The sequence below is a fragment of the Muscardinus avellanarius genome, assembly GCF_963383645.1.
Source record: "Muscardinus avellanarius genome assembly, chromosome: 8".
In the NCBI taxonomy this organism is placed as follows: domain Eukaryota; kingdom Metazoa; phylum Chordata; class Mammalia; order Rodentia; family Gliridae; genus Muscardinus; species Muscardinus avellanarius.
In genome coordinates this window covers 89,303,509-89,317,134 of record NC_137794.1, presented here as the reverse complement: position 1 = coordinate 89,317,134, position 13,626 = coordinate 89,303,509, and the positions used below count along the sequence as shown (strand labels likewise).

Sequence of the window (13,626 nt, the reverse complement as noted above, 5' to 3'; positions counted from 1 at the left end):
TTACTTGCTGCTCATTTCTTGATCATTTATATTTCTTAATATTATATAGGTAGTCTAATATTAGCATGTAAGCTATAAAATAGTGTCTTCAAACTTCTATTTAAAGTGGGACAGTTTCCACTAATATTTAAGTTTCTTTGGCAATTTAGGCTATCACCTATATGCTTATTTTAGATTGTTACACATTAACTTCCACTCTTAGATCAATGTAGAGTAAAAATAGTTGTAAAATTATTAAAAATTAGTTGAATGCCGGGCATGCTGGCACACGCTTGTAATCCTAGTACTTGGGAGGCTGAGATAGGAGGATCGCTCAATTTCGAAGCCAGCCAACTTAGTGAGGCTCTTAGCAGCTTAGTTTCCAAATAAAATATAAAATAGGTCTGGGAGTGTAGCCCAGAGGTAGAAAGCCTCTGGGTTCCATCCCCAGCACCATAAATAAAAAAAAATTAGTTGAATGAATTAAAGACTATAAAAATAATAATGCACTATGTCACTATGCTAATATAGAATTAATACTTGATAATTATTGGGTTATTTTTCAGTGTTGCTATTAGAATGAAATAATTTAGTGGTCTAAAAAATTTAGTTATTCCCTCATTAGTAATTTATCAGTACAAAATCTTACTTTAGTTTGTGTTTTGTATGTTTTACACATTTATAAAAATAAAATAGCTAGCATGTGTTAGGCATGAGAATAATACACATGTAAACATGTTTAACCACAGGGTTGGGGCTGTGTAGCTCAGCAGGAGAGTGTGTGCTTAGCTTGTGCTAGGTCTCCTAACAACAGGTTCTACCTCATTCGTTCTTGTGTTACCCATATGAGGTGGGTTGTTTCTATTACCATCATTTTATATTTGGGGGAAAAGTTCAGGTGTGTTGAGTCACTAACCCACACTCACATAGCTGCTGAGAGACAGAGTAGGAGAACCCAGACCCAGCTGCTGTGAGCTGAGGCAGAGGCTCTTGACCATGGTCTACTGCAGGCAGACAGAAGTATGAGGCTCACCCGTGCTTGTCCAAGGTAGTCTTCATCCAGCAGGTGGAGAGGGGCTTGCGGTATAATTCCACGAAGCAGCCTTGATGCATGGAAGTATCTTTGGAAACTTAACAGTCTTTTCACCTTTTTCTTGGTGCCAATTTCCCCTGAGTGTGTTGTATCTGTGGAAAGTAACCAAATGCAGTTATTTATATATTTAAGACAGCCTATTTTCTCCACTGTGTAAAAATAATGTATTAAAGAGGAGAACATTTCAAAAGATGTTCTCAATACTTTGAGGGCAAACTTGAATTAAATATCATTGATTTAACTCTACATTTGAAATTCTTCTATATCATCAATGATATTTCTCATATATGACACACTAAAATGTCAAGATATTTCTGAATGTACTTTTGGAAAACATGAGGTATATGAATTAAAAACTTCATTTTTTTGTTGATGCTGGTATGTTAAGTAAGTGAAATTCTCATTTTTTTGTATGTAATTGAAATGGGCAGTTGTGCTTTTCTTTCCTGCTGTATTGGAACTGAGGCTCAACGATCTAGATCAGATTCTCACTCTAGTTTTGTTTTAGTCCGATGAACTCCTTCACCTGAATTAGAAGAGTTGTGAGAAAAATGTTTCTTAATGCCCCAGGAACTTTACTGGCAAATGAATCAATGATCTCAGCACAAAAGTGATTTAGATGTCCCTTACAAGAAACAGAGAAAGGGTGTGTGCTTTCTAATGGTCTGTATTTCCTTTTACTGGTAGCCATAAAAGTCTGATTTTGGCTGTAGAGATATTTTAATACTCATACCCCATGTACCTTTTAAAATCTGATTGTTGACATCATGGCTACTGTCCAGATGTGTGCCAGGCACATTATTTGATGATCTGTCAAGGTATATTTTCCCTCAGCTGAAATTCTATGAGTCATTCAAGGGCCACCTAAGTGACATCTGCTGCCAATTTTGGAAGCAGAGTTGATTTAACAGTCTAGTAGGAAAATGTACAGCTCACATATAAAGTGATTTTGATTTCTGTCAGGCCTTTTCCTATCTCTTGTTTTCCTTTATGGAACTCAAAATTATAACAAATGCCAGAAACTGAGGTAATAACGCCATTCACTGAAATGACCAACATCTGTTCATTACTTGGGCTGCACTGCATATGCAAAGCGTTATTCAGGGCTGGCAAGACCTACTGTTCTCTGGGCAGGCTTCCTGATTAAAATTAATTTTATTTAAAAATGGATTTAGATTTGACCCATGAAAAGAGGCAAACATGAACACATAACAATATGTAGAGAATGACCCGAGCCGTGCTTCGTTACACATCAGTATTACAGAGGTTATGTGTGGATTCCATTCTGTTGGTGGGGTCTCATTCATTATCATTGCTTTATTAAGTCAAAGTATAGGATAAAGTGGCTCATTCGCTTATTTAAAAATATTGAATGCCTACTATGGGACAGGTATTGATTGTTCCAGGTTCTTGGTGAGATCGATCAGTTCTAGATCCTTCGGTAAACAAAAGCAAGATCTCTGCCCTAAATGAGGTTACATTCTTGTAGAGGGAGAGAGATAATACACAGTGTAAAAATAAGTTAAACATACAATGTGATACATGTAATGGGGGGGCGAGGGAAGAAAGCAGAGAATACAGGATCAGAAGTTCTATGTTGGGGATAGTGAGAATTGGCCTCAGAAGAGGATTTCACCCAAACTTAAAGGAGATGAGGGAATTGGGCTATCAGATATCTGGGGAAACACTTTCCATACAGCAGAACCAGCTAAAAAAACTCTCAGGAGTGGAGATATACCTCGGGTGTTGATGGGTAGAAGGAAAAGCAGGAGAGGAGAGAGCAGGAGAGAGGGAGAAATGAGCTTTTTGAGCAAAGGAAGGCATGAAAATTACTAAGTTCCTGGGCTCTGCTCTGTGGAGTCACTGCAAAGTTTTGTCTGCTAGGGGACAGGAACATAGTCCTATTTAAAAAGGGTCATCCTGGATTCTGTGTTGAGAACAGATTGTAAGAGCAAAGTTTGATGCAGAGAGACCTGTTAATTGACTACTGAAACAATCCAAACAAGAGTGATGGCTTTTCTAGATGATGGGAGCAACAGTGGATGGAACAGACTTGATGGGCTTTTAAATATATTTTGGGTCCCTCCATGTTTTGGGTCTGAATAATTGGGAGAACAGAGCTTCCATCACTTGAGATAGGGCAAGTGACAGTGGACCAGGCCTGGAGTGGCAGGAATTTGTATATGGTGAATTTGATGTCTATTAGAAATTCCGGTGAAAATGTTGAGTAGAAATAAGTGAATCAAGCCGGGCGTGGTGGCGCATGCTTGTAATCCCCATGCTTGGGAGGCTGAGACAGGAGGATCGCACAGGTTCAAAGCCAGCCTCAGCTACTTAGTGAGACCCTGTTTCCAAATAAAATATAAAATGGGTCTGGGAGTATAGCCTGGAGGGAGAAAAGCCCCTGGGTTCCACCCCCAGTACCACCAAAAAAAAAAAAAAAAAAAAAGAAAGAAATAAGTGAATCAGAGCTTGAGGGGACAAAGTTGGTGAGAGCTAAAGATGCGAGAGTTGTCGGATGAGATTATCTAGGTAGTAATGTAGATGCAGACGAGAAAAGGATCCACACCTGAGATCTGGAGTAACTGAAATTCAACTTTGGAATGGTACAGAGAAGAAGGAAAAATTACAGGATCTGGAGAAGAATCACATGAAAACTGGGAAACCAAGAGAGCATCATTCCTTAGAAGCCTAATTAGAAAGTGTTACAAAGAGAAAGGCGTGCTTGTAAGTATGGAATGATGCTAATGGGTCAGGCGCAGCAAAGACTAAGAGTTCACTATGAACTACATGCTGGAAAAGGGCACATTTTATTGTCTGCTTACAGACAACAAGATTCTGGTAACACTGAGCACATCTAGTGCCCAGGTTTTGGTTTTCAAATATGGTTTTTCACTAAAAAGAACCAGACAGCATTGATGAAATAGCCTATTCTAGGACTGGGACAGGAAATGTACAGGATGATCTATAACACCTTGTTATGCCAGAAAATAAGGGAGAGCTAAAAAAATGATAGGATCATTTAAAAATGCCAGAGGAGACAAATTTTAAGAGTCCCTCTGAGCAAACGGGAAAATTTGAGCCTCAAAATAAATAATGGGAGAATAGATTATGAACCAATGCCTGAATAAGAACGAATAAGTTCATGATGATGGCAAGCAAGTACACAAATAAATAGATTAGATGGGAAAGCTCTTTTGTGCAGAGCATGCCAACCAATAAATGTAGAAGAAGCAATAGAGTTGGAAAATTACCATTTTGCAGCCATCAGAGTAATAGCTAAATCAGGCCCAAATCCTTAGTGGGTACTAAAGTTCTTAAGGAATTTTTTTTTTTTTTTTTTTGCGGGTCTGGGGATGAAGCCCAGGGGCATTCGACCTCCGAGCTACACCCCCTGCCCTATTTTTTATTCTTTATTTTGAAACCGGGTCTCACTGAGTTGCAGAGGATCTCACTAAGTAGCTGAGGCTGTCCATGAACCACGATCCTCCTGTCTCAGCCTCCCTAATGCTGGGATTACAAGCGTGCGCCACCATGCCCGGCTATTCTTGGCTTTTTAGATGGCTTGTGCCACTTTATTCTAATAATGTAAAAAATATGCTAATAAAATAACCAAAAGCCTAAAAAATAAATCTTTTCATACATATGACTCAGAAGTGATGCTAGATAGCCATTTATGAAAATAATAGTGCTTAATTTTCTTACTTGGGGACATAGATAAAGCTAAATGGAAAAAAAAATCTTCAAAAGGAAGATCATATAATGATTCTAGAAATACAAATTTACCCAAATCTATTAATTACTTATCAATCAAATATCATTTAGGGAGCATATTTGTGTTATGTGAGATAAGGAAAAACTAAGAAGAATCTGAATATATAGTTGGGAGAAAAAAATCCCCTTTAGGGTTGAATTCAGAGAAATACAGCAACATATGCATACCTATGTTCATAGCAGCACAATTTGTAATAGCCAAAATATGGAACCAACCCAGATCACCATCAACAGATGAATGGATAGCAAAACTGTGGGAAATACACACAATGGAATTCTATTCAGCCATAAAGAAGAACAAAATTATATCATTTGCAAGAAGATGGAAAGCCCTAGAGAACATTATGTTAAGTGAGATCAGCCAAGCACCGAAGGAGAAGGTACATATGTTTCCTCTAATATGCCCAAACTAGGAAACACAAGGGATACCAGTGGGACTCCAGATAATGGAGGGGAAATATCAGCAAAGTTTGAATGGAAAGATAGGAGAGGAGGAAGGCTGATCTTGATTAATGAGGGTCTACATCTGAACATGTGTAAAATTATGAATAAGACATGGACAACCATTGGTGGGAGTGGGGAAGGGAAAACGGGGGCCGGGGGGGAGAGGGCACCAAATATAGTTTAAATGTATACTATTTATGTTCAATTAAAAATTGTTAAAAGAAATAAAAAGGAATAAAAAATAGGGCTGAGGGTACAGCTCAAAGGCAGAATGCCCCTGGATTCCATCCCCAGTAAAAAAAAAAGTTAACATCCTCATATTTAAGTGCACAGTTATATAGTATAAAGTCTCTCCTAGAAAATTTTCCTTTTACAAAACTGAGAAAGCTAGGGTGAATGGGGTCATAGGAGGAACTCCAGGTGAAAAAAGAGATCTTATAGAGGAGAAAATAAGACAGCTTAACTGTGGGGATGGGAGATGGGGAGAGGGAAAGGCTTTAAAGTGCATGATGTACTTATTCATATCAAAGTCAACCACTAAACCAGCATGGGAGGGAGGGAAGGAAGGAAGGATGGGGAGGGAGGGAGGTCTGGACTGGGTGGGGGCTGGCTGGGTGCATTTATGCCTACACAAGTTTTTTACCCCATTATGATGTATAAATACAATGCGCCAATAAAAAATAAATTTAAAAAATTGATTAGAAAAAAAATCCCCTTTAGAAAGTTCTGTAAAGAAGTAATCATTCTATATAATGGTACTAGGAACTACTCTTCAAAGTATTTAAATGTGATGGAATTATTAATTAAGTTCTGATTTTTTCCAAAACAATTTTTGTGCATAGCTAGCATATATGCTCTGATAATTAGGCATATATAATATGCATTTCTAGATAGAAATTTTTATGATTAGCTAAGTGAAGTTTTAAAGATAGCACAGCCAAATTCAGCTTAGGAAAATCTAGGGTGTCTTAATAATGTACTGGGTAATGAAATGTACTGGGTTTATTTAATGTCTTTATAAGGAAAAATATCATTATTCAAAGGCATTCGCAGTTACCCTAACACGTCTTTGTTTGGGTTTTATTGTTTTATGGTTCCTGATCCTCATTTGGGATAGTTAGTTACACAGAGGTACTTCAGAATGTTCCATTGCTAATTCATGTAAGCATTGACCCTAACTGTGGAATTAGTTTTCTGCTCATTTGTTTCTTTATGAATATTACAAATATGTACATATGAACACATCTTTGCACTACTCTGGTACTAATTTTAGGGTTATGAAGTTTGTGTTGGCACTGCAGGTATGGTAATTTTTAGATTTTATAAGTTGGGATTGGCTTAAATGCAAAAAATGTTCATAAAAATTATTTTCCTTTTCTGAGTATCTTCTCTATGGCACATTCTCTTTATAGAGGTTGATAAATATTGTTCTAGGAGAAATCTAAAATCCAGTATACATGTCTGAGATAACAAAGCTCTGAGTATGACCATATGACAAGGCCCTTTCTGTCCACTGTTTACCTAGTTCCCTGAATAATGTCGATACCAACTGTTTCCCAAAGCTGAATAGTTAGTAACTGGTGCAAAAGTTGCTGAAGTGATACTGAGGACAGTGAAAGTCTTTATTTTTAAGTGAACAGAAGTGGCTGAAAGAAAACATGAATATCCAGTTATATAAACCTAATAGCAATACTTTTGAACATTAATCCAATGGACCTCTTTAATATGTACTAACAAAGCCCTATTCTGCTAATTATTATACTAATAATTATTGGAATATCTTACTGGGTTAGTGGGTATTCCTAACCTTTCCTCTTATATATATATATATATATATTTAAATTTGAAATAGGGTCTCACTAGGTTACTGAGAGTCTTGCTGTTGCTGGGGCTGGTCTCTGGGATCCTCCTGTCTCAGCCTTTCAAATACTGGGATTATAGATGTGCACCAATACTTCTGGTTTATTCATGGTCTTTTAAAAAATTTCCCTTCCATGACTTTTTTTTTTTTTTTTTTTTTGGTGGTACTGGGGTTCCTGGAAGCCCTTTTACTTCCGGCTACACAGCCACGGGTTACACTCCCAGACCTATTTTTATACTTTTTTATGTAGAAACAGGGTCTCTTAAGCCAGTGCACTGGCTTCGAACCTACGCGATCCTCCTATCTCCGCCTCCCAAGCGCGGGGATTACAAGCGTGTGCCACCACGCCCGGCCCCTTCCATGACTTTTAATATATCTAATACCATAGAGTTGTTGGTATAAATGATTAGTTACACCCAAGGTCAGAAACCATTTGATCAAACTTTGTAATCCTTGGTATCTAGTGCATAATCTTACATATTATGGAAATAGTAAAGATTTGAGCTGGGCATGGTGGCTCAGGTTTGTAATCCCAGCACTTGGGAGGCTGAAACAGAAGGATCGGAGTTCACGGCCAGCCTCAGCTACTTAGTAAGGCCCTTTGCAAGTCAGTGAGACCCTGTTTCAAAATAAAGAATAAAATGTAGGGCTGGGGGTGTAGATCAGAGGTAGAATGCCCCTGGGTTCCATCTCCAGAAACACACACACACACACACACACACACACACACACACACACACACAATTTGTTAACATTTCCCTCTCCTTATCATTTATGTCCAAAGCTTTTGAGCATCATCTTTCATCTCTTTTCTCTATCATAAAATAGATAGTAGGTTTGCCAGGTATGGTGGCGCACATTTGTAATCCCAGCATTTAGAAGGCTGAGACAGGAGGATACGGCTTCATGGCCAGCCTCGGCTACTTAGTGATGCCCTCCGCAACTCAGTGAGACCCTGTTTCAAAATAAAGAATAGGCAGGTGTGGTGGCGCACGTTTGTAATCCCAATGCTTGGGAGGCTGAGACAGGAGGATTGTACAGGTTCAAAGCCAGCCTCAGCTACTTGGTGAGGTTCTCAGCAACTTAGTGAGACCCTGTTTCTAAATAAAGTATAAAATAGGTCTGGGAGTTTATCCCGGAGGTAGAAAAGCACCTGTGTTCCACACCCAGTACTACCACCCCCCCAGAAAAAAACCCAAAGACCCCCCAAAACAAAATAAAGAATAAAAACATAGGGTTGAGGTGTAGCTTGGAGGTAGAATGCCCCTGGGTTCCACCCCCAGTACTGCAAAAAAGAAAAATAAAAGATAGGTTTTTGTAAACTGCAGTCATCCCACTGCATGAATGTGTGTTGAAATATCACATTGTACTACATTAATGTATATAATTATTACAACCTAATGAAAATTAAATTAAAAATTAGTTGACTTAATTTGAATTTAGTCAGTTTAAAGAAATATCATAATCAAATATCATTTTTTTTTTTTGGTGGTACTGGGGGTGGAAGCCAGGGGCATTCTACTTCCAAGATACATCCCAGCTTGCTTTCTTTCTTTCTTTCTTTCTTTCTTTCTTTCTTTCTTTCTTTCTTTCTTTTTTTTTTTATTTTGAAACAGGGTCTCACTAAGTTGTGGAGGGCCTCACTAAGTAGCTGAGGCTGTCCGCGAACCGCGATCCTCCTGTCTCAGCCTCCCAAGTCCTGGGATGGACTTGTGTGCACCACCACACCCGGCTCAAATGTCATTTTTGAGTCATAAGTAAGATAATAAAACGTATCTGTTTTTGAGATAATTTCTTCAATAAACCCACAAATAGAATGGCAGGCCCAGGTCCTGCTGCTGTGTTGCCCTTTGCTTTAATTGACCTCAGTCCTAACACTTAGTTGTACCCCATTCAGTATAAACTGCTCTTATTCATAAGTCTGACTTTTTTTTATTAGACTGTAAGGTCATAGGGATCAGCTTCCTATTAGTTTTTGTTGAATTTCCACAATATTCTGCAAGTTATAGGTGTGAAAATGTTGATGGAGTTAAATTATTTTCCTGAAGTGTGTGCTCCAGTCTACATTCAAGAGTGCTGAGCCCTGGAGAAGTCAGGGCAAAGGTTCAGTTTTGAATGTGCAGCTTTAAAAAAGATGAGACAAACTTTATTATCATTATCATTATTATTATTGTTATTATCTTATGCTAAAGATTTTTACCCAGGGGCATTCTAACTTGAGCTACACTCCTGACCCTTTTTATTTTTCTATTTTAAAAGAGGGTCTTGCTGGAGGATATGGGGAAAGAAGAACTCTTTTATATTGTTGGTGGGAGTGCAAACTAGTTTAGCCACTATACAGATCAGTGTGAAGATTCCTTAGAAAACTGGGAATAGATCCACCATATGTCTGGCTATACCACCCCTGGGTATCTTTTCAAAGGGGTTGAAATCAGAGAACAACAGTAACATATGCATACCCATGTTCACAGCAGCACAATTCATAATAGTCAAAATATGGAACCAACCTAGGTCTCCATCAACAGATGAATGGATTGCAAAATTATGGGAAATACACACATGGAATTCTACTCAGCGATAAAGAAGAACAAAATCATGTCATTCACAAGAAGATGGAAAGACCTGGAGGACATTATGTAAAGTGAGATTAGACAAGCACAAAAGAGAAGGGACATATGTTTTCTCTAATATGCTCAAACTAGGAAGTATTAGGGATACCAGAGGGACTCCAGATAATGGAGGGGAAACCTCAGCAAAGCCATAAAGGAGGGGAAGGGGAGGAAGAAGACTGAGGTTAATTAATGGAAAAGCTACATTTCCATTAATTCGATGAATTTCCCAAACATACAAGAGTAGACAAGGTTTTTTTTTTGACAAGGTGCTAAAGGTGTCAGTCTCTGAATGAGACTAGTGCTATTTCAAATTATTTAACACTCCACATTTTCGTGCTTTGAGCAAATTTAATAATTTGGTCTTGGCTGTAATGACTTAGTATTCAAATCCCCCATTTCATAATTTAGCATCTTTACACATCAAATTTCCATTTATTCCCCAAAAGAACCAACTGCCAAAAAAAACCCTTTTTAGAATAAAATACTACATTTTATCCAGGCTCTCAGAAATCACCAGAGGTCATAAATGGCCATATTTGTTTATCTCTCTGCATATATATGTGCATATATATGTACATATTTGTTTATCTCTGAGCATATATGCATAGAGTTAGAAAATGGTGGGTAGAAACTGATGACAACCAAGTATATTATTTGGCCTGTTGCCCTATTGAGTGCAGAGATTTTCTTGCATGGTTGGATATATTATTAATACTTTTTACTAATAACTTTTGAGACCCTGAGCAAGCTTGAGATAAAAGACAAATTAAATTATCTGCTAGGTTCAGATTTTAATACAAAAGTAAAAAATAATCAGTTGTGAATTTCAAAGAAACAAAGGATACATCCTCCAGAATAATCACACACACACACACACACACACACACACACACACACACACACACTAAATGAACAAATAAATGAATAAATAAATAAATGAAAAAGAAAAAGAAAAAAGGAAAGAAACCCAAACCCAAATAAAACATACCATCACCTTAGCATTCAACTTGAAGTTGGGAAATTGATTTGAGTTTAAAGGATCTAAGAAGTTATTTTAGGTTCTCCAAACTCGGATCTTGAATAGAATGTATTAAAGCCCCATGACATTAGCTCTTCTGTGTATGAAAAACACTCACGACTTCTTGACGGCTGTCGCTAGAAGAGCTTTGTTTCGACACCGACAGGGAGTGGGAGGAGAAGGGGGAGGAGGAGGACAGGCTTCCTTAAGGTAGGGCAAAATTGTTTCTCTAGATCTAAAACTTTTTAACATTAATTTTTTTGCAGCTGCTGCTTTTCTTTTCTGTTCTTGACAAAGATGAGACCGTCGACACGGCTGACCTGAGTCACAGGCTGTCAGGAGCTTGGCCTCCCCTGGTTGACTAGACCCCACCCGCTGCATCAGCAGAAGCAAAGCCTTCAAGAGGGTTGAGGCCTTGTCCTCCTCGACCACATGATACACTGATTTTTGGCAAAATTGACTGTTTTTGGTCCATTATTCTGCCTACCATAAAAATCTGTTCTAACTGATGTAGTACGAATCTCCAAATTCTGGGGTCAAGAATGGTTGGAAAACTATTGTTTCCTTTTTGTAAAGAGGGAAAAAGTCTTTTAAAAGTAAGCTCTTAAGTATTCCTGGGGCAATAGGAAGGCTTTTCAAAAATCCCAGTTTGAATGAAATTTAAATGAATTAGTAAGAAATGGATCAAATTTCCTCAGCCCTGAAGGAGAAATACGTTCCAGGCCCAATGTGGTTTTATTGAACCCGCCGCTTCTGAGTTTGAAATGTTTAGCAAATCCAGAGTTTGGAGGGTGATGGTTTGTGGTAAGCAAATTGAGGTGACCAAACTTTTAGTTGATTCTGTGTCTCCAGAGGTTAAAAGCTGCTGCAGTAACTCTCTAGTTCTCGGCATATATTTCAAATAAATGTGGTCTTTTACCGGGAGATAAGTGTTTGGACTGTTAGGTCTCACTACAGAAATTCCAAATGGATGCTGTAATGTACATCTGCTTCTCTCCTTTCACTCTGTCCTTTATACCCCATCCCAGAATAACGGTCTAAGCCCTTGCCTCTGGCCACCCCTCCGATCCATCTCACACACCACTGACAGATTTATTTTTCAAGTACCACCTCTACCATGTCAGTCCTCTGTTCCAGAGCCTACAATCACTCCCCAGTGTCTGCTTGATTAAGTATTATAGTATTTATACGGGCAACTTATTTTTCCATTTTTGTCTTCTATGGATGCCCTGCAGACAAATAGGTCTCTGTTACTGTCTCCCATGGTTTTCTGCTTTAATAGCCAATTGAATACTATCTCTACCTGTCGCATTGCCACCCCATCCTTCAGCACAAGTTTTGCCTCCTGGCCTCCTAGTCAGACACATTTAGCTGCTTCTATGAGTCCCAATGCTTTGCTGTTGGTATTGTAGTGGTTTGGCTCGCCTTAGTAGGCAAACGCTGCCTGCTATTGTTAAGACCTGGTGGGCAGGACCATATCTTATTATTATGGTGCCTGGAGCATATTATCTGGCTATCATGTAGTTGTTAAGTTGAATTAATTGTTTCATTCTTCTATCAAAATAGATAACAGAGGTGATTCCTTGAATAGAAGAACTTAAGTCTCTACTTTTCTGAATTGGTTGAATTTTCTGGAATGGATTATAAGTATGTTTTTACAGTAGTGGTAGATGAGTATTCTACTCATTTTACCCAGTGGTAGAACCCTGGGTAGAAACTTATTCCTAAATACTTGCAGAAAAGGACTTATTATCCTTTATTCTTTGGAAAGGAATACATTGTAAGCTAATTGCTTTTTCTTTGTAGGTTACAAAAGCTGCTTGAATTAAATTTCGTTTGGATGAATCTTTTGACTTAAATGGATATTGCACATGGTTAGAATGTAATTCTCTAAACGCAAATATCCGCTCTCAGTTCAGCAGAAATCTTCAGATGTTTGCCTGTACATCAAGACTGCATCTCATGGTGCATCGTTCTGTATGAACTGTAGTGGCACTTTAGAAGGAATCACATCTATATAGCTCTTGATGTAGGACTCTCTTAGGGAACAAGGTACCATTAAAGCATTAACAGGCCACGAAAAACTGTATGTTTTCACACTGAACTAGATAAAAAAGGAAGACTTGTTTTAGATGACTATGGCAGTTTCCAGATGCATGAATAGCTGATCTTTATCAAAGATATCAATACCTAAGAGATTTCAAATTTCTTTCTTCAACAAAAAGTATAGTATAGCATTCAAACCATAGAAGCAGAAAGTGGATTGGTGGTTGTCAGGGGGCTTGGAGTGGAAAGAGGAAATTGCTGTTCAATGGGTGTAGAGTTTCAGTTAGGAAAGATGAAAAATGTCTACAGATCTGCTGTACAATACTATAACTTATAGGTATTCAAACTGTACTGTATACTTAAAAATATAAGAGGGTAGATCACATTTGCTATTTACCATAATACAAAGTATACTAAAAAACCACCAAAGAAAATTTTAATATAACTCATAAATACAGGTGTGTTAATATCAACAAAAATTTAAAAGTTGAAGAATAAAAATAGATATCATTGAATAGGAACGTCGGAGTGAGAAATATTGAAATGCTAATCTTAAAAGACAGCTCCTACACTAAACAGAAAACAACCAGAGAAATAACTTCATAGCAAAATTTGGAAGTGATTCTATGTATGGAACTTTCCTGTTTCACTAAATGTACAAATGTAATATTAGGAAACGAATAATAAATCACTTGTGGGTTTTCAAATTGAAAACACATGTCTTACTGACACTGACTTAATGTGATTTGATTATTATGTTGTTACCCAAAGAAATTCACAGACATTGGTTGGTGCCTGC

General features: G+C 37.8%; 1 protein-coding gene across 1 annotated transcript in view; it reads right to left on the bottom strand.

The window, feature by feature from the left end:
• Nucleotides 1-13,626, bottom strand: part of PDE7B (phosphodiesterase 7B) — a gene marked incomplete at both ends in the record, with an annotated part of 148,014 nt that overhangs the window by 37,566 nt on the left and 96,822 nt on the right. Inside the window, one exon of the mRNA XM_080700130.1 lies at nucleotides 1,013-1,164. Coding sequence (XP_080556256.1) covers nucleotides 1,013-1,164 — 152 coding nt within the window. The remainder of the gene's footprint in view (nucleotides 1-1,012; nucleotides 1,165-13,626) is intronic.